The sequence below is a fragment of the Phoxinus phoxinus genome (assembly GCF_949152265.1).
Source record: "Phoxinus phoxinus genome assembly, chromosome: 2".
Classification (NCBI taxonomy): domain Eukaryota; kingdom Metazoa; phylum Chordata; class Actinopteri; order Cypriniformes; family Leuciscidae; genus Phoxinus; species Phoxinus phoxinus.
This window is the reverse complement of record NC_136877.1, coordinates 38,080,904-38,103,052: the sequence shown is the minus strand read 5'-3', so window position 1 is coordinate 38,103,052 and position 22,149 is coordinate 38,080,904. Positions and strand designations below refer to the sequence as shown.

Below are 22,149 nucleotides of genomic sequence, written 5' to 3'. Positions count from 1 at the left end.
CCTTCGAGAGCTGAAATGTCAAGACTGTAAAGTAATGAACTTATTTGTGGGCTAAATGACATTATAGTTCCTGTTTTGATCCTGCTGGACATTGTCTTTGTGTCATTTTGTGTCAACGTGCTAGAAAAGGAGCTGATTGTTTTTTTAGGCGAAGAAAGCTAGAATAGAAAAGGCTGCATACTTTGTTGCTTATTTCTGCCTTTTTAGGTATGGAGAGAGCCTTCCACGGCTTTAATCTGCCCATTTTGTGGTTTAAATTGCATTGTTTGCTGTCTGTGGTTATTTGATTCACTTATGCCAAAGAATTTATCATGCACCATTTGTGTAAAGACTGGCAGTCATAAGTGGCTGTGTGCTTTGCCTCACTTCAAACTTTATGAGGAGAAGATATTTTTTTCTTTATCCTCTTGTAGTTTTATAAATCAACATTCATTGTCGTAGACTGCAGTACAGTATAGTGTATACAGTAGTGTACTGGATGTTGGTAAATGTGCAGCGGTAGGGAGAGAGTGATGCTTAGACTGATGCTGTAGCCACTCTCAGAGACCATCATTTCTGCTGATGTGATTATTATTTTTGTCGTTCATGGGGGACTGCTCTGTATCCGGCATGCTGGATTATTATCCAAATTATGTTTGATATACTGCAGGCTTGAATTATGCCAGATATACTGCAGGCTTGAATTATGACAAACATTTAATAAGTCCCATAAAACGTATAGCTAATGGATTTAGTGTATGTCTGTATCCATCCAGCATTCATCTAATTAAGTGATATGAATGGGGAAAAAGGCTCTCAGATGTTCCCACTCATTTTGAGACGGAGAAGCACATGTTCTCCATCACTGAATGCAGGAGACTGAAGGTGGATCTTCAGTTGACCTTTAAAGAGTTCATTCTGTGAAACCGGTGCCTTTTCCATTTTGATAGGGTGTTTCTTTAAGTACATTTTAAACAGATTAAATACATTCTGTTAGTGTTATTGTGCAATCTCAAGATAAATTACTACATTTTAACATGTTGGAATATAATTATTGACAATCCAATGTATTATTTAAACTCCATTTAATCCATACATGCACTGTTCAAACGTTTGGGTTCAGTATGTTTTTTTTGACATAGTTTTATTCAGCAAGGACATATTAAATTGGTCAAAAGTGACCGTTTCAAGATATTTACTTTTCTGAAGGATCATGTGACACTGAAGACTGGAGTAGTGACTGCTGAAAATTCAGCTTTGCAATCACAGGAAAAAAAAATTTCTTCTAAACTAATAATAGTTATTATTTTACTGTTAATATATATTGAATCAAATTAAATGTGTACATATACTGTGAGAGAGAGAAAGATAAAATGCCAGCTTTTATTTTCATGAAATATTTTTTCATCATAATATATTTTTTCATCACAATATGCATAATGTATTAGCAGATGTACATGTATGACAGACACATGGCACCTGTATTCTTAGAATGACCTATATGACTTTATTAGGAGGTTGTGACTCAGGACAAATGATTTCTGAAAGGTCCTCGTAGGTCAGCTCAGCGTGAGGAAAACCTATTGAACTCAGTGGACATCTGAAGGGTTTGGCTGAGTCATAAAGAGTCAAGGTGATTCATCTCTGTATCCTGCATTGGTTTCTCAGCCTCAGAGAGTGAATGGCAGGTGGTCTCAGCAGGCCTCCGCTCCAGCCTGGACGATCAGACGTGTGAGGAATAGTGCTTGTGCCGAGACGTCCTTTCCACTCTACATCTGTCTCGCTTCAGCAGCTTTTCAGAAGGGTCGAGGGTCAGTGTTGTTTATCAGAGTGACAGTATGTCCTTCCTCTCACCAAGAGCTCATATTGGCAGGTTCACACATAAGAGATTTTTCCTAGGACAGTTGGGGTTGCCAGTTGGTTAGTCCGTTGGTTAGTTCAATGTTTCTCTTACAACAAGTTTGCCAGGTTATTTGGAGTAGAATTTGTTCTAGCTGAAGTCATTTGATTTTCACAACCAATGTTTTCTGGAGTTCTTGTCTACTGATTTAATTTTTAATTTTTAGGAAGGAATATTTTTGATGCTTCGGAAAAACAACTATCGAACAAACGAGGGATGGGCATTTCATTTTTTTTAGGCAATATTTGCTTACCTTAAGTATATTGAGGTTTTCTTTTAGCATGTTATGTTCATGTTGAGATGATCTTTCAGACTGGGGCTTTATTAATGCTGTTCATTGATTCAAGTAAATTTGTTGACATTTGGGTATAAAGTGTTTTAATTCTACAATATATGGTGTAAAAATGCCTGAGTGCTGCCCTCTTTAGGTTGAACAGTGGCTACTGCAGTAGAATTTTTCTATTGGATGTTGTGGTACTGCGTGACGTAAGCAGGTAATAGCTCACCACGCCCTTGCCTACAGAGAGACGGGTCTCAGGTGCACGCCCCCCTCCGCTGGGCTCTGCCCACTTTTCCAGCATTTTTCAAATACTGCCAGTGGGTGGAGTCAGACTCTGACCAGGGGTTGAGTTACCCTTTAAAGGAAGCACCTGTCTCGAGATCATTCTATCAGATAAGTTATCTTCTCGGGTACTTACCTGCAGTCATTCAACTGGTGTTTGGATTTCATGCGATTTCTCATGTGGTGGGGATAACTTTATTAATTAATTTGATTAAAAGTAATTCCATTTTGTAAGATCATTTAGTTTGATAATTTTTATCTAAGTAATTCTAAACCTTGTGAGGCAGGTGAAGACATTATATGTGATCAAATACAATTAACTTGTTTACACTCTCCACAGCGCCACCCTGTGCATTTAATTTTAACTGTGGGTTTTAGTTTGCGTGCTTGGAATTTATCATGGATTCACTGCATTTACGGCCAGCAAAGCAATGTAGTAAAATTCTAATAGTATTTGAATTTTTCGATTACAGATCGATTTGACCATTTGTGCACACCCCTAGAACAAACTGCACTTCTGTCGTTCGTTTCAGAATTCCCATCAAATTAAATCTGGCGTCTACCCTGATGGTAAGGTCCATGGTGAGTCTGTTTGAGGAAACCCACCTCCCCAGACCCCCTTCTTTCACTTCACTGCTCATCCAACAGCCTGAGCTCAGGCCAAGTCTGCATGTCGCTGCCGTGACAACAGCCGCTGCTTGTGCAGCAGGTTTTTTGGAAATAAGAGTCAACACAATGGCGGGACTGTTGAGTGTGAGCGGCCGTAGTAAAATCAAACTCATTTACATGAGCCCCGAGGGAGGAAGAAAATATCCTCCTTGAATTTTTTTTAAAAAAGAAAATATTTTTTATTTAATGGATGAGTTGATCAAAAGTGACAGAAATATTTTTGTAACATTACAAATGTCTTTACTATTTCAAATAAATGCTGTTCTTTTGAACATTTTAATCATCAAAGAATCCTATAAAATATTTCTCCACAAAAATATTAAGCAATTATTTTCAACTTTTATGATAATAATAAGAAATGAGCACCAAATCTGCATATAAGAATGGTTTCTGAAGGATCATGCGACACTGAAGATTGGAGTAATGATGCTGAAAATTCAGTTCAGAAAAAATGACATGTACATTTTATATTTACATTTATTTTAATAAGTACAGCCTTGGTGAGCATAAGAGATTTCTTTAAAAAACATTTGAAAAAAATCATACTGATCCCACATTTTTGGACTGTAGTATGTATATTTACACTTGAGTGAATCCCTGTTAGAGCTTCTGGTTATTTGGGATTTTGTATACGAGCACGTGTGAAACAAGAATTTCCCAGTTTTTCCTCCCCAAAAAGCCAGCAGATACTCAGAAAAGTCATTCTGTACTGAATTTGTGCAATTCTATATCTCCCCAAAGGCACTTCGACACAATGGTGTCCTATTGGGACAATATCCTTTTTGTCATTTGGGTTTACATCCCACTAGAGCTGCAGTGGAAGTGTTGTATTTCCATGAGACTGTAGCCCTAAATTGACCGCCTACAGAGAATCAGATTCCCAAACACCAGCTTTTCTGCACTCCCACAGCTCAAACTCTTGGGAAAATTTTTAGAATTTCAGTGTTATTTTTTACATCAATCGCCCTTTCTCTTCAGATCCCCCCACTTCAGTCTCCTGCAGTTCTTGGGACGCAATGAGTTAATTAACCATGATGTGTTTCAGTAGAGTGGAGGCAAAACACTTTAAATGTTGATTAAAGAGGATGGATTTCCCTATAGGCACCATCTCCCAGCAATGTCAGTGGAGCAGCATTTGTGCCAAACCAGCAACCCTCTCCACGCGTCACTGTTCCTGTGTAGATGTGTTTTTAAGTAGTCCCATACCTTTATTTCAGCGGCAAAGCTCACTCATCCTGCAAATGACCTTTTGACTTTTTACTTTCTGATGGTGTAGAGTCATGCTACATTACCTGCTGTCACATCGGTTCGAAATATAGTGGAGATACACTCCAGATCAGGCTACTACTGAGTGTTTTTGAGGTGAACTGTCATGTTTTCTATATTAATTACAACATTTACTGTAGACATATGTGCTCGTTTTAACCTAGAGACCTATTGGGATGGCCCAGACCTTCCTGTGCTTAAGATTAGACTTGATACATTGAGTATGATAGGGTTGTATTCAGGGGCAGAACACTAAATGGCTTATTCACTAACCCCCTGGAATCATGTTCAAAGGGATAGTTCACCCAAATAATTAAAATTATCTTATCATTTACTTACACTCATGAATGCCATCCTTGATGTGTTTGAAAAGAGAGACGTTGCGACGTGATCTAAGTGTGTTGTGAAATTCGTGCGAGCACTAACGACGGAGTCCTTCCATGGAGGAACGCCACTTCTCCTTCGAACTTCACAACGTACTTCTGTTACAACGTCTCTTTCGTGAGCACTCTTATGGCAGTATATCAAAACAAAAATTTATAAAATTTTATGCAAGTATTTTTCTTTTAGCATCAGAAGACAATAGCTATGTTTACGTAGACAATTTGAGTTTCAATTGGAATTAAATCATTCCGATTGATGAATCTGAACATAGTGTTTACAGGAACAGTTTCATGCGTGAACACGCGCTCACACCCTCCCTCCCCGGTTCGAATCTTAGTTTTTGCCTCAAGGTTGCGCCTTCCGGGAGGGGGGAGGAATGTCACATTCTGAGTTTGTGTATCATGTTTTTCTGTTCCATTCATGCCTGAGTTTCATAGTTAGTTTTCTAGTATGTTAATTAGTTCTGTTCTCTCTGTTCCCTGCTTGTTTGTTTCCATGGTTACACATTGTTTGATTCATTCAGTTCAGGTGTTCCTTGTTTAGTTACCATTTCTTTGCTCTGTGTATATAAGCCCTCAGTTTGAGTTAGTTGATAGTATCGTTTGTGCTAATGTGGTTGTTTTTCTCCTGCATAATTATGTTTGACTGATTTGTTGATGTCTCTGTGCGATTTATACAACAACCTGTAACATCATCAGTTTATTATCAGTCAGATTCAAATGCTTTTTTAAAAGCTACTTGATTCATTGTGTGTTTGTGTTTATAGCTATACATTGTCAGACTTTTTGTTTTGGCCTCGTCATGAATACTATGTGTGTGTGTGACCTTTACATGACATCCGCTCCACTGAAATGTGTTTGTTTCCTTTGTGTAATCCCTAAGTGTGATTGGCTGGCTTATGTATTCAGCGCCGAGCAGTGGTTGTGCTTCGTCACAGTACGTCAGACAAAATATTGCAGTGCAAGTAAAAAATGCTAATATAGGTGCAGTGGCTCTTTCTGGCTTATCTCAGTCAGCTGTTTCTTCCCATAATGTTTACATGGGATGGATGCTCACTTCAGTTAGATTGATTTGAAATCTGAGGTGTCTTGACTTGTTCACTAGTTCTGTTTGATCCCTCAGATGTTTCTCAGCATACGCATGAGGCATTATGAGACAGCATGTTTGTGCAGTATTACCTCCTCTCTCTTTCTCACTCCCCCTACCCTCTTTCTCTGAAGAGAATAGGGGATAAAGTGATTATGCTGCGTTTTTCAGTGAGGCAGGAGCCTTTCGCTGTGACGGGACTGCTTAATGTTTTCCTGTTGCGGTGGGGGCTGTGCGCAGTGGAGCTGCAGTGGACTGAACTGCTCATGAGAAAAAAAAAGAGAAATGCTCCTTTTGAACTACCTGCGGCATTAATCATTTATCTTGTGGAAATCGTGTTATTTGTATCTCACCAGCAGCAGCAGGGGGGTCTGCTTATGAATCCAGGCATGACTGATCGTCCTGAGAATTCCAGGGTTGGGCCAAATGTAAGAATTGGCTCCCTTTCAATTCATGAGCAGGAATTGGAATTGAATTGGCCATGTCCCACAGGATGTTGAATTTGAATTTGAATCAGAATGACAGGAAGATAAATATAAACTGTCTTGCAAGTTGAGGATTTTCAGTAGTTAAACACATTTTGTAAAATCTACCATTATTTGTATTTATTTATTTAATTATGCATCATTAATTTAGTCTGACTATGCCTATTAATTCCATGTTATGTAGATTACTTTCACACAATAAAATACAGTATGTTCTCCACACTGTTTTCAAATAACTATAAATTTATCAAAATAAACACTGACATCAAAATTGGAATTTTGAGAACTTCTCTTCATCAGAGAAATGGAATGTGCTTCCACAATTGTCCCTAAAATAAATGTATTCAAATTATATTATTGTATTTAAAAAAAAGGATTATTTCAAAATGTTGGGTTCTGTAAGATACTGTATATATATATTTTTAAAAGAAGTCTCTTACAATCACCAGTGTTCCATTTATTTGATCAAAATACAATTTAAACAAAGTATTGTGAAATGTTATTGCAATTTAAAACAACTCTTTAAATTATTATATATTTTTTAAATATATTTAAAAATTTAATTTATTCCTGTGATGGCAAAGCTGAATTTCCAGCAGCCGTTATTTCAGTCTTCAGTTTCACATGATCCTTCAGAAATCAATTTGCTAATTTGGTGCTCAAGAAATATTTCTTATGTTTGTGGAAGCCGTGATACATTTTTTATTTTTTTACAGATTCTTTGATGAATAGAAAGTAAAAAAACCAACAGCATTTATTTTTGTTACATTATAAATGTCTTTACTGTCACTTTTGATCAATTGAATGCATCCTTGCTGAATAAAAGTATCTTTCAAAAATAAATCTTACCTCAAAACCTTTGAACAGTAGTGTACCGGTATTTATAAAAAATGTTTTATTCAATGTATCTTCACATTTACATTTTTTTTTAGCAAACATTTAATTTAATGGCATATGGTAGGCTTTTCCCCCCAAAAGGTTTTTTGAATACTCTTTCCATTAATTGGACAAACTCTGTTGCTTTGTTGGGATAATCACAAAATGTTTTGATGGTGTCACATTGTTTACACTCTTTGTGCATCCTGTGCTACCTAAATTCAATTCAGAGTCTGAAATCAAAATGAATGACAGAACCCGGGACCGGGAGTACCACTGTGAGTCCAGTTTAAATAACTTGCCTGAGGGCAGCCATATTCTGATCTAATCTGGAGCGTAGGAGACCAGTCGTGCTGAATTGCTGCTTACAACTGTTGTATTGTATCCTCAAGCCATCCATATTGTCCAGATAGTATACTGTATGATACTTCCTTTAAGAAGTAGGCACCAGACACAACGTGCCATGGTACCATCACATCTTCCATGACAGATAAAAGCCATAACAGACTAAAACACATTGATTGTGCTGGTTTTAACAAATGGGACTTGGTGTAATAACAGAGCATTGACAGGAGGAAGGGACAGAGGAAAAACAATGAGGTAATTGAGAGAGAGGACAGTGGCTGCTTATGTTTTGCAGTATGTCACCAGGGCCATTCAGTCAGACACAGAGATGTAACGATGTGTGTTGCTGTACATGAGAAAGTTTGTAGAGCAAAGAGACCGCAGACATAGGGGCCGTAGAGATGCTAAAGCCTCCGCCAGCATGGGTACCTGCTGCACCTGCCTGCCGTTGGGCCGTGTGACCAAGCGGGATGTTGGACGTGACGGGACAGAGATTAAACTGGAGACTATCAGCGAGGAAGAGGATGAAATTACATCGGCGGAGGAAAGGTAATGAGAATAGTATATAGGTTAATAAAGGGCAAAATAAACAGGGCAGTTGTAGGATCAGACTTAATCAGGTGGCAAATTCTCAATGTCCGAATTATTATTTTCATTGCTCAGTTTGCATGAATGTAGACCAGTGTTGTTTATATTCTATTATATATTTATTAATATTTACATTACCTTTTTAATTTTAGTTTGTTTTAGTCTTTTGGATATGTGCTTTTGTATTTTTTCTTAGTTTTTATTCCGTTTTAGTAATTTCAATATTTTGTCTTGAACTTATTCTAAGGTGCCATTTCTATAATATTTTTCATATAGTATTTATATTTTATTTTACCTTTACTTCAATTGATGAAAACTAGTTTTAATAGTTTCAAGTAACTTCAATAGTTGGCATACTCATTTAGCAATAACAACACTTATGTGGACCCAAAAAAGCCTAGTGCTGGAGAGTTCTTTTTTTCTCTAACTGAACACAGATGTCTGGTCTCCTGCTGAATTTTTGTAAGAAGTGAGCCAGCAAATGTATACGCAGAGATGCCGTTTTCTCTCTCCTTCACTTAACATAAAAGGAGCTGCTGAGATGACTTGAGCTTGTAAACAATGTCTTGCTCTCTGCTCCAGACGTTTCAGTCTGTGGGGTTTAGAACGAGGAATTATGCTATTCGGACCATGAAGCTGCCCTCCTTTTTTGAAGGAAAAGGAAATTCCAATGGCTAATACTTGAGATTTTGCTATCGAACTATGATCTTCACAGTCTTACGGGTGCGTGTTTGAAGTAAAGCCTCAAATATTTAGTTTATTCTGAACAGCAGGGTTGTGCAGATTATGCCTTTGTTTTAAACATGTTTCTCTTCTGAATGTGAACAAAGTTTCCAAATTAGATGTGAATTCTTAAGATTTTGATACCTTAAAAAGTCTGGCTGAACGCTATATAGACCTAGGAGCTCTCTGAATAAAATAAAAATAAAAATCAATGAGCTCTCTCTGAAATGGTGTGGTGGACCATTTGTCTTTTTTAAAGCTATTGATGACTACTGCTTTGACTCCTCAAAGAAAATTAGTCTAAATCATAGACACTCTCAGGAGAATATATTGTCAGGTGGCTGTAGGCAGGTGGATGCGGTATTGGTTTCTTAGGAAGGTCATCCATCCAAAACAAACATTCATTTCCTTTTGCAGGAAGTCACGCTACCTGGGATTTTTCCAAGTAACATTCGAGCGAGCAATCTTCCTGCAAGGGAGTCGTTGTTCGGGCAGGACTTTATTGTTTTGTAGTGCTGTGTCCTGTGTTGGAGTGATTTAAAGACATGATTTAAAGAGATCTTGCTGGCAGTGTGGTGTAGGAACAACAACCCTTTCCTCAAAGCATCTGGTAATTGATTCTAGGAAGCTGGGCGGAGAAACATGAACCAATCAGTATTAGCAGAACTCTTATGCTGAGTCAACAAATACTACTTCTCTAAACAAGAAAATGCACTCTTCAAAATGCTGAGGAAGGTTAGACGGCTTCTTAAACCATCTCCTACTTTTTCTGATGCAAGAGTAAAAACACTCTTGCCTTGTTTTGCATGGCAGAGTTTCTGGTGTTGACCGCAAGACTCTACAGAGAGTGGTAAAGTTGTCCACTGATGCTCAAACGGACAACCACACTGAGGAGACTGTATATTTGTCTTGATGCGATCAGCCTAAAATTTCACTCTGCTATTTATATGTTTGCCTACTAGAATGTTGAATGTTTTAGTAGAAGTTGTGCCTTTAATATACTGTTAATTTGGTCAGCTATTTAATTTAGACCTTAAAACAAATTTAGTGTTTAATTTAATGTTATATTTTTTTATCATATTTAGCCAGCCTTGTTCCTGAAAACGCAAACTTTTGAAAACGGGTTTCAAAGTGCAAGGTTTTGAAACCGATGCCTTTACCGTCTCCATGTAAACAACAAAAAAGTGAATTTATGAAAATGGTGATATCATGCGCATGTGAATTATGTTCACGCATAAATATTACATGTTCCCGGTATGTTTCTTGACAAAGTGACATCGCTAACTACAGGCCTGGCATGTACAATACAGCCTTTTTTAGTCATTTTCGCAGATTTCGCAAATTGCATAATTTTTTCTTATATTAAACCGACAGCAAAAAAGACGGTGGATTTATGCCGCAACCACAATCGCAAACAATTATATTCAAGATCCATGTTTGTATTTATTACAGTTCACCACTGAGAAGCTTTGATCGCAGATTTAGTGTCGCATGAATACTTGCTGAATGACATTTTCATTTGAGCAGAATATCTCAATGGAGATTGCTAAAATCCAGCTTACATATCTGTGTTTTCACATCATCCTTTCTGCTTCCGCAGTGCAGAGAGAGCATGTGCGTATGGTTGCCAGATTGCAAAGATTAAGTAAAACTCCTTTTCAAAACAAGCTCTGATTGGAGGATTTAAAGCTCTTAGTGGTTGTTAAAAGCAGTCTGGAATATTTGTCTACTTTTTTTTGACAAAAACAAAGAGAGACTTTGTTTTTAATTTAACTACATTTTAGTCTTGTCTTCAGTTATCGTTTAATGACGTTGCTGCCGTGACGTTGCTGTCGTCTCGTCATTGTCCCGTAAGGTGACCAGAACTAGATTTGTATGTTTTCTGTAGAAAATGAGCAACACGTGCAATGTTCAAAATCACAGGGTACTAGAGTAGGGTGTTGCTGTGCAGTTGTCAAAATGTTCTCTGTTGTTTTTAACGTGTTCCTATGTGGTTTCAAGTCTATTTTTAGGTGATTGCAAAAAATGTATACAATGTAATGTTAAAGTCTCTTAATTTTTTTTCAGGGGACTACTGTTATAAGGTTGGTTCCACCCTGCACTTAGGGGAGACGTTGATCTCTAGTTCTAGTCTATTTTACTCATGTCTTTCTCCTTTCTTTGCCTGTTTTATTGTATTATTAAAGGGGTGGTTGATTGCGATTTCACTTTTTTCATTTTAAATAGTGTGTAATGTTGCTGTTGGTGCATGAACAGTATCTGCAAAGTTTCTGTGCTGAAAGTTCAACGTAAGCAGATATATTGTCTTTTAAAAATCAGGAAGTTTAATGCCTACAAAAACGACTCGAATGGAACTACAACGTGATACTTCCCGGGTTTTATACGTAGCTAACCTACACATTTACATCAACCCTCCCTCCGGAATATGCAAAAAATGGGGCGTGGCCATATTTTTGCGGCGTTGTGGAAGAGGAAGAATTATAGTGGAGAGCTGTAGCCATGCCGTCGAAAGTGTGTTATTTTCACCCAGCTGTCAAGTCATCGGTGTTCGGGCTTCCTATGGACGCTTTAGTTCGTCAACAATGGCTACAATTTCTGTTTTATTATGTTCCTGAAAATTACAATCGTAGCTCTCTGTGCTGCGCATTTTACGGAAGACAGCTTCCAGAATGTCCACGAATTCAATGCCGGATTAAACAAGAAACTGTTTCTAAAACATGAAGCAGTTCCAACTTTAAACCCAGAGGCAGCCGTTGTTGGGCCACAACCTGTAAGTAAGACTTAATAATTTCAAATGTTTGCATGTATAATTTCAGAAGTAATGTTTTAGTTTTATCAGGGACGTAAACAAATGCCAGCGCTCGCGTTATAGCCACTTAGTTATGCTATTTCGTGTGTCTATGACAAACGCGTAAACATTTTGAACCTGCAATTTGTAATTATGTACTAATTTTGTAAATGTATTTTCCATGTATACTTTATGAAGTAATTTTTCGATTTGATCAAGAACGTAAACCAATGCCAAAGCTGTTTGTTTATAGTAGCCAGTTAGTTCGATGCTATTTTGTGTGTAAGACAAACGTGTATAAAGTAAAAAAAAATAAAAATTTAATCGCAACAGCAAACTTCAGCTGCGGTATTACTCAGTCATGTATTCAGTTATATTAAATGTTTAATCAGGAGAAACCCGTATCTCAAAAGCTAACAAGTGTCAGCAGTGGCATTTTCAAGTAACAGCGTATCGAAATTATTATATAATAATAGTAGAATAGAATAATAATAATAATAAAAAAATTTACCATTCAGAAACGTTTTGTAAGAGCCGTGTTTGGGGAGGTTCTGCTTGACTCTTCATTGCCGCTTTCTGGGTCTGATTCTGGCTCAAACTGTACGGCAGTATTGAAACCATTATTTACATTTGACAGTTTCCGGACAACATGCACTGCGCAGTTTAGCCAATTACAACGCACCGGCCCAACTAACCAATCTGAGCCCATGCCTGTTTCTGAGGGAGTGGTTTCATAGAATCAGGAAGTCAACCGGTCGTTCAAATGACAGAGGAGAAAGCGGCTTACAATAAAGGTCAAATTTATGAAAAATAAGGCTAAAAAAACGAAGACATGTTATATTGCACCCCATAAATACAATCATGCAAAGAAAAAAAGCAGTAAACCACCCGTTTAAAGCTACAATATGTAATTTTATTTCGCCGCTAGCCGCTAGGGGTCGCTAACCTCTTACAATAACAAAGGCGTAGATTGATGACGCAGTGATAAGCGGAATCATGGAACTTGTTGTCATGCTGATGGATCTAATAATGTTTATGGATGAGTGAATACATTTTTAATATGACTGTGGTATGAAGCAGGGCGTAATTGCTAATGAGAGACAGATTTCAGCACCACACACAAGTCCTACAGATATATAAGAATAAGGACATTTCATTCTACCGAACTACCCGCAAGTGCTGAATTGCTACTCACACAGGTCAGTTTATTTGACGAATTAAACTTGAGGTAACGCAGCGCTGTTTCACTTTGTCTACACTATCACACTAAACTAAACCGCATTTGAGTGTGTTGGAAGTTATAATGTTATTCTATGTTTTTAGTTTGTTGGCTGTATGAGACTAGCAGTAAGCTAGATCAATATTAGAATAACATACTGATCATATTCTAACATTTCATGTTGAGCTATATAACATTGATTCGTTTTATGTACATTTGCTCATCTATCTAATAAAGTACATGCAAGAGCGGCATCTCTGTCAAGTCCAAGTTTGTCGTGGACGCGGAGATCACGACATCTCAAAAACAACACACTGATATTGTTCCTCATTTTATTTCTACTTTTGTCCCAAAGTCTGCCTGCTATGGTCCATAATGTTTGAACGAAACAACAACAGCGTGAGCGTGCCGCTAGACATAACGCAGTTGTCCATGTCTTAGCCATGGTTACTATGGCAGTACGAGCAGAAACCAGGGATAACGCGGATATTACGTCATTGACTGGAGACAAGGGACGGGCTCTATTTAAAATTGTGAATTTCTCTGAATTTACAAATTCTTGGAAACATTTATGATAATGTAAGTACACAATCGAAAGAAATATATAACACTGTGCAATTAGTTGGATATTTTGATACAAAATTCTTACATATTGTATAACACGCCTCATTGAGCTGCATTATTTGAAATATTATTCATATCTGTAGCACAAATTATGTGGGAAAAATTACATGCCGAAGTGTGGACAATAGTAATAGTGACTAAGAAAATACATTTGTCATGTTGATTCAGTAAGTCTACACTACTGTTCAAAAGTTTGTGGTCTGTAAGATTTTTTTCCCAAAAATGTTTTTTAAATAATTATTTCATACTCCCCAAGGCAGTTATTAAAAAAAGTATTATTACTATTTAAAATAATTGTTTTCTATTTTAATATATTTTTAAATGTAATTTACTACTGTGATGGTATATCAAATTTTTTGCCTTCCACAGCCAATACTCCAGTCATTCTTCAGAAATCATTCTAAAAGCTGATTTCGTGCTCAAGTAACACTTCTTATTATCAATTTTGAAAACAGTTGTGCTGCTTAATATATTTGTAAACCATGATGAATTTTTCAGGATTTCTTTTGAGAAGAGTTTGAGGCTGAGAATTGGACCTTAATCCAAAGTGTGATCGAAATTTCAAAAGTATAACATTTATTTTAAATAGAAAGCTTTTGTCACACTATAAATGCACTGTCACTTTTGATCAATTGAATGCATCCTTGCTGAATAAAGTACTAATATCTTAAAAGGAAAATCTTACTGAACACCAACTTTTAAACAATACTGTAAGTTAAAATAGTTTTCACACTGATGCTTTTAGACACTGCTTTTTTTATCATTTCTCTAAAGTTGTGCCTACATAGATTATATATATTTTAAATATAATTGTATGAAATTATCGATTTGGGATATATATTTTTTTACAAGCCACAAAGAGGTATAAAAAAAGTCAATATTCGATTTTGTTGGTACTTCTTTCTCCTTGCGCTTTTTTGTGCTCATTATGGAGCACATTTAACTGTAACATACTGTCTTTGCATACTAAATCTATCCATACATTATCAAGTCTGACTGCTCTCCATACTAGAACAAGCTGTAATGGTGACATTGATTGCTGCAATTTATTTGCCTAATTATAGCCATGAAATGTATGTCCCTCAGGTCCACCAGCTATAACACACACATACATTCTTAACTCACTCTGCCAGGACTGTTCACAGGACAAATAGCCCCGAGCACTAGTTACGGCAGTTTCCCACCTTGCCCACATTAAAGCCTGAATGAAATATCTACGGTGAGAGGATGAAGTTATTTCTGTCAGAGTCAATGATCCTCTGCTGGGCCTGAGCAGCGTGAGAATGTAGTAACACTCTGCTGTGCTCAAGACAACCACCAGGGAATGCTGTTGAATCTTTGACTTTCGTAGGTCACACGTGGACAGCACCAGAGAGGTGGGGGATTAGTTTTCTTTCAATGGACCAAATCTCATTCAGGATTTAAATGGACAGCTTATGGAGATTTTTCCCTTTTGCTCATTTATAATTTATATCAAGTTTATTGAATTCATCATAGAGTTAGCCTGTGTTAAAGTCTTTCCCTCTTCCCTGTTAAAAAAGTAATCTTGGATTATATTTTTCTGACTCTTTCTTTCGCATCACTGCCCATGCTATAGTGTTTACATGACTGATAGCAGGCCATCAAGGCTCAGGTCATCATGTCTGTCCTGGGTTTGACCTCTGGCCTTATAGTGATGCATTTTAAGGCCAAATGCTTTTTATAAATATCTTCTTTTTTTCCACATTATCCACAAAAATATTAAGCAGTACAACCAGTTTACAGCTGTGACAATTATAAATGTTTCTTGAGCATAAGCCTGTCATGATTATTAATTGTCTGAGTGTGGTTATACAGTCTAATCGCAATTATTATGCATTATAATTACTTCGGTCACAATATTCAGTCACAATCATTTAAGAAAGGCCATCAATTGTACAATATTGTGTCTCCTTTTCTGGTTTGGTAGGGAGAATAAGGGGAGTCATCTGGAAGGTAGTGAAGAATAATGAATATAAAAAACTGTTATAAAGTACACAATGAAAGTCAAAGGTCTTCCTTCATAAGAAATAAAAGCTTGTGGTTTTAATCAGTTATATAAATCAATTATATTATATTTATGAATTATTTTATATTATGTGAGACACAAGAGTAAAGTAATGTGCTGAAATATATTATAATATGTTATGTTATATATTAATGGTATGATATATGAATTATGTTATGTTGTTATGTGAGACACAAGACAAGAGTTAGGGTTAGGGTAAGGATGCTAAAAATATTTCACAGTATTACTGTTTACTGTATTTTTGATCAGATAAGAATCTTTCCATATCATGACTTGCGGTAGTCACGAGTACTTTTTAATTCAGAATCTTGCATATCTCTATTCTGCACCATTTGATCAGCTCTATAAACCTGAAGGCAGATGCACAGGACAGGAAGGTTCTGGTTTCATCTGGACAGCAAGCTCATCAGTTACTGCTGATTTGAGGCGGCCCGCTACAGCAGGTGTAACCGGAGACCACCGAGGATGGGGGCGATTGGTCAGACCCTTCTTTCTCTGCTCAATTTAGGGATGAGACCTCTTTTCTGTCCCCCCTCATCCTGTAGACGCTCACAGGGGAGATGGAGAAGGTGCTGACAGCTGCCTGACTCTGGCTGTATGGGGGCGGCTCAGTTCAGGCTGATCCAGCACTAATTTCACCCATCCAACTCCACACCCTCTACAGAAGGAAGAAACCAGAGCAAACAGAGGTCATATGAGCAATTAGCACCGGGATATTTTTGGCACACAAGACACTCTGGCATGTACCTTCAGTAAGATTACAGTGAGTTTAGATAACTGTGTGGCTCAGAATATTAATCTTTGTTTGGGTGATGAGAGCACGTGCCAGAAGATACCTCAAGGAAGAGAGAATAATGATTTGTGGATAAAATCTATCTTCAGATATCCTGAGTTCTTCTTGAGGCACATGCATAAGAGAAACTGAAAAGTTGTGTCTTTTGCGGAGGGTCCTTAGGTCTTCAAGGCCAAATAAGTGGTGAGTACCATACAACTATATGAGTTTTTCTGTTATTCCCGTGAACAGATTTATCTACAGGAAGATGTAGACTCAGCAGATGTATTAATCATTTGGTAATTATTGATCATTTGTTAAAGTTACTTTTATTTATTTATTTAATTTAAAGATGATCTAAAGCAGTCATGATGGAAGTCATATTTTATTGTTATAGCTCAATATTGCCACAGCTTAACTAGATAGCCAATAAACATGTTTAAGTTATGGTTATGGGCTATAATTTCGAAGGGATGCTGTAAAATCCATTAAGTCTATGGCAATGGTTAATATATCACGCAGTTTCTAAATTAATGTATTTCACACTTAATGTGGATTGCAAGAATGTAAAATGCTCAGTTAAAGAAGAACGGTGTACTGTTGGCAAATATAGTGTTCTTGTTGTGAAAATTAGATTTGGTAGGGTGATTCAGGATGTAAATATGGATGTGAATATGATGTCTGAACTTATTTTGGCACCTTTTAAAGTTTATCTTATAACATGAGATTGATGGACACACTGTGATATATTTAATTTGACAAATTATCCAGCTTCATATATTTCTAAGAAAGTAAAATAAGACATTGCATTGTTACAATGTAAAGAAACTAAATTCAAATTCAACATTTTTTAACACCAAGTTTGTGGGACTTGATACGAAATTTAAAGTAATAATGATTATAGTTTAACACTGTATTATGTGAGAATGAGGACGATTCAGTAAAATGAATTTGAAGTTCGATTGCAACCTCCCCCCCTCCGTTTAACCCAAACAATTATTTAAAATGACGTGTGTCCGTTTCACTTTACGCTTGCTTCATCAAAGCAGCAGCTGTTTACCCCTGTTGTGTGGTATCAACGACAAAGAAGGTGGCAAAATGCACAGCGTTGCTCACCTCACTATTATGTTTTGGATTTTGAACCTTTAGTTTTGTTTTTGAAGTGTCAGCACATAACGGCATATCTGCTGCGAATGTACTGCAAATGTTCTTTGCAGACACCTGAGTTCAGAGAACAGCGTCCTCCAAATGAACTGAACTCGGGTGCACACCAAAAGTGCTAGTGTGAAAGCACCCTAAGTGACATCTTGTATAGTGGTTAGTTTGAATAGTTAAAGGTTTGCTGCTTCCAGATGATAATGGGAAGAACAGGCAGCTTTTGCTGCATTATCAATGGAGGTTTCTGGGATTTTATCCTGGCATCCAAGAGTATAGATCTGCAACTGTCTTGCTTTTCCAGACATCAGATGTCAGTGGAGGGCAACTAAAGGCTGATTTAATGATAAGCATGAAAACTACATTGCGAGTCTGAGACCACATTGAAAATGTAAAAGTCTAATTTAAACCTGAATAGAGAAAGTTTTAGTATTTTGATAAAAAAAATATTTGTTATATTTTTTTATATATTATATTTTTATATATAAAATATTTTTTACAAAACATATTTTTTAAAAAACTATTTCTTGGTCACTAATCATAAGTAAATATGTGGCAATGACTATCAACAAAAAAACATACATTTTAGACTCTTTTATAGTAAAATTACACATAATGTAATGCAACTTTTAAACCATTTATAATTTTTCAGATTGATCATGTGAACTCCTTTGAAAAAACTGTCATGTTCATCTGGGTACTTTTTGCCTACTTTTTATGACTACTGTGAATTCGGCCATACTAGTTTTGTCCCATGCTGTTTTTCGCCTATATAGTAGGGAAGAATGAGATTTCGGATGCTGCCTTGGTTTAATTTTCATTGACTTTTAGTTTGTTTCTCTTCAGTTTGCTGTTTCCTGTGTTCCTTTACGCCATTTTTCCTGCCAGTTATTAGTTTCAATGGACACTCTTTCAATTCATTCTGTGCACCTGTTCATCATTTAGCTCTTAATTGTTGTATATTTAAGTTCCTCTGTGTTTGCAGTTCATTTTCCGGTATTGTCAGATGCAACACACTTTGTTTTATATAATAAATTGAATACCATTGTTTTGGCACCTTTTGAATATTTTTTAAGGGGGAAAGCATTACACTTCCATTGAAGTACCAGGGACAATGCCATCAGGTTTTATAAGACAATTTTAAATTCAATTTTTAAATTTCTTTTTAATGAAACTTTTAAATTTATGTTGATGATATAATTTGTAATTTAAAAAATTACATTGAATTGAATACAAAAACTGCAAAGCAAAATAATTGCTACTTGTGCTCTGACTTTTGGACTCCATCATATTAACAGAGTTACTATTCAACTTAAGTGTATTTTATAATATTGGGAAGGAGAAAATTAATCCCTTTTAATTACAGGAAAGCTTAAAACATTTTTTCTTAACAGTGATGTTATTACAAGGAACTGTATGTATTTGAAGAATGTGTTTTTATGTTGCATATATGTGGGAGTAATTGCTTCACAACCTCTCATTTGCTGTTTAATTACCTTTACATTAGTGGCTTGCAGCACGGATATGGAGGAGGCTGCCACCTTGCTAATGGCTGAAGGTCCCCTTGGGCTGTGAGACCGTAATTGGTTTAGTGAGCTGTATATGTGATGTTTGATTTTAATTACTCACTCAGGTGAGTGCCAAATGCATTTGCATGATTGAGCATCCTTCATAATTCAACCAGATGAGGAGCTCCTCTAATTTTTTCCTCTTCTGCCCTTTGCCAGTCTTAGTGCAACCTGCCTTGCATTCAAAATGGCATACTGTGAGGTCCAAAAGTCCAAAAGACCACTAGTGAAAATGCTTAATTTTTTTTCAAATTTAATATATATATATTTTTTTTTTAATTAAATTATCAAAATAAAACTGAATGACAATAAATTTGTGTAAGCTATAAGGGTGTTCTCACACCCTCGTTCTCACACCCTCGTCTCGTCCTGCTTCCAAATTATCTCTGGTGCGCAACACTGACTAAAGACATGTATGCAAACTAAAATCGGGACATGATGTCACAAGATGCGACCCTAAAAAGGACAGATTGCTCAAGCATACCTGTTTTTTTTCTTGTCATAGTCGCAATGTTGCCCATCACAGCCCATCATTTAATTTGTGTGTGTGACAGAGGGATTCCTTCCGCTGTTTTAACTCCTTTACACATTTTATAAGCTCTTCACGAGTTCTCAGCTGGTCAAAATACCATCATATGTAGGTTACACACACATACAATGTGCGCATTTATCCCAACACACCGCATTGTTTTGGATGTTCAGTCTCGAAATATGTCATAGAAGCCGACCAATCAGGTTGTGAACGTATCCTTATGCCTTTAGGTTTGGTGTTAAAAATGCCAATGTGGACCAGGACTAAAAGAAACTAGAAATAAAACAATAATTAAAAATCAGTTCCTCAACCTCAATAGGCTAGTTATTAAACATTTACACTAAATAGATACAAATAGTTGTTTATGGTCTTAAACAAGCAATATGGGTTGATATCTATTTGCATATTTGGTCTAGTGACCTTGAAATAGTGCAGAATCAAGATTTCCTAGTCATTTTGGCATAATAATGTTTTAAATGTTTCAAAACCCAGAAACTTTATTTCCAGGTTTAAATTATAATACTGAATCCCAGATTTTCAGTGTGGTTTTCCATGACATTTGGACCCCACTGTAATTTAAAGGCCAGACCCCATACTTGGGTATTCTTAGTGAATCTCACTTTTACATCTGGGCTGTGGGAACAGAACGGGAACTGGGGTTGAAGGGGTTTCTTCTTTGGGGGATTGTGACGAGCATGAGGAGCGGAGGGCTGTTCCCAGTCACCCCTCTGGATTACCTCAAGGCTCAAGACTCATCCTTCACCTGCAGCCTCTCTTTCATTAGCTGATAGCGCCCATTTGCACAGCCTATAATCAGTCTCGCCAATTGGAGCCGTGCCATTTCCCTTCTTTGACGCTTTAAAACGTGCATTTTTGTTCTTTTAAATGGACTTTTTCTTCTTCTCTCCTTCTGTCCATTTTAATCATTTTTTTTCTCTTTGTCTCAACCTTTCTCCCTGCCTACTTTAATCTGGCATCTCATCCCTTTTATCACCGTCTCATTTAATTTCTTTCCCTTCCTGCCTCCCACCTCTCTGTCCTTTCCCTCTCCTCTTTTTCCTCCTCTGTCATCCCAATCTGCTGAAGTCGTTTCCATTTCACAAATGTGTAATAAGTAGAGACCCTTGCGTCATTTGACCGTGACAAACATGAAAAGATACAAGGTGCAGCAGAGGTGAAACGGTCTTGTGTTTGTGTATTTGGATGTGCATGCTAGCTGTTTGTGCACCATCCCCATCCCCCCCCGTGTCTCTCGGTGAGTGGGAGATCCCGGGAGCGGGAAGGCCGTTTAAATGAAACTCGTGAGCTGGGCAGTGCTTGTCTGCAGCAGTAACGGCAGCTGTGCTCCGCTCAGAGGAGTGTTTCCCGTAAGCTAGCAAATCTGCGGCAAGCATGTGGAACCGGGCGAGTTATTCTGAGCACATCCCTCAAACCGGGCAGCCCTACTGCAGTGTGCCGCACAGGTGTGTATCTGCTCTGTTTCTCCTGCTTCAGAAACACAGATCTGCAGATCTAGACCTGAATCAGTACTGACTTATGCATGATGCATTTATATGTAAAAGTTGATGCCTGTCCTGTCATAGAGGAAGGTGTTAGGATGGATCTTGTTTGATACTGATAAGCTTTTGATTCGCTGGTGATGTTGAGTCAAGGATTTCTTGCAGCCTGTGTTTATTAATGCTTGCTGCAGCTGTGTGCTCCCTGCCTTTATCTGCTTTGAAATATGTTATCCTCAAGTGAAATATTCAAGGGTCATTTGCAGAACGATCTGTGTCGGATTTGTTCAGGCTTCTAGTTTAAAAATACTCTTGGGATATGCAGGCAGATCTAGATTCGAGCTGAGCTGGTTTCTTGTTTGGGAGCTTTTCACACACATTTCTCATATGATCTCTCTCACACACATTTTTGCATAGGACAGAAACAGATTTCTGAATTATCGCCTTAAAAGCATAAGCCTTTTATTTATTGTTGCAAACATCTAAACTGCAATTTTTACTTTAAAGCTACCTCAATAACTAATATTGTCAGTTGGGATTGCAGAAATGGTTAGTGTTTTCAATAAAGTTTCCTGAACACTGAACACTACCTAGCATTGGCTGACCAAAACTGATTGCCCTACTCCTAAACTCACAGCATTGGCTGAACTCAAGCAGCACAATATTTGAATCGCCTTAGTCGCATTTTCACTAACAGATGTTTTTTCATATTTTGATATAATAAATAAATACTTCTATTTAACTTAATATGAATATTTTCTTATAAAAAACCTGTTGTATAATGTTTTATCATCTCATGAATAATCGTAACAGCAGTTATGCATTATAAAACGTGTTATAGCTTTTAAAAGGATGATGATTTACAACAAACAATCATGGTTTGTTGTAAATCTATTCAATGAACATAGTATATGTTCATTATATTGTAAATCAATACATTTAACACATAATATTAATATTAAGAATATTCAATGTTTAACCATGAACCTGTTATATTCTTAATTATACTTAAATTAACAATGGGTTATAATTCCCAAAGTTGTAGTGTATTATTATGTCTCATGACATTGTTTAAAATCTGCACA

At 36.9% G+C, this 22,149-nt stretch overlaps 1 protein-coding gene across 18 annotated transcripts in view; it reads left to right on the top strand.

Annotated features, from left to right (window-relative positions):
- The window catches only part of plekha7b (pleckstrin homology domain containing, family A member 7b), a 104,398-nt gene that overhangs the window by 4,117 nt on the left and 78,132 nt on the right, over positions 1-22,149 (top strand). For 2 of the 18 annotated variants that reach the window (XM_079597059.1, XM_079597058.1), the window contains exon 1: positions 7,867-8,101. The exons of 15 other annotated variants lie outside the window; for them this stretch is intronic. In XM_079597059.1, the coding sequence (XP_079453185.1) occupies positions 7,905-8,101 (197 nt within the window). In that variant the 5' untranslated portion in view covers positions 7,867-7,904. Of the gene's footprint in view, positions 1-7,866; positions 8,102-22,149 lie in introns of those variants that run through there. One more of the 18 variants, XM_079597063.1, reaches the window with a different exon arrangement.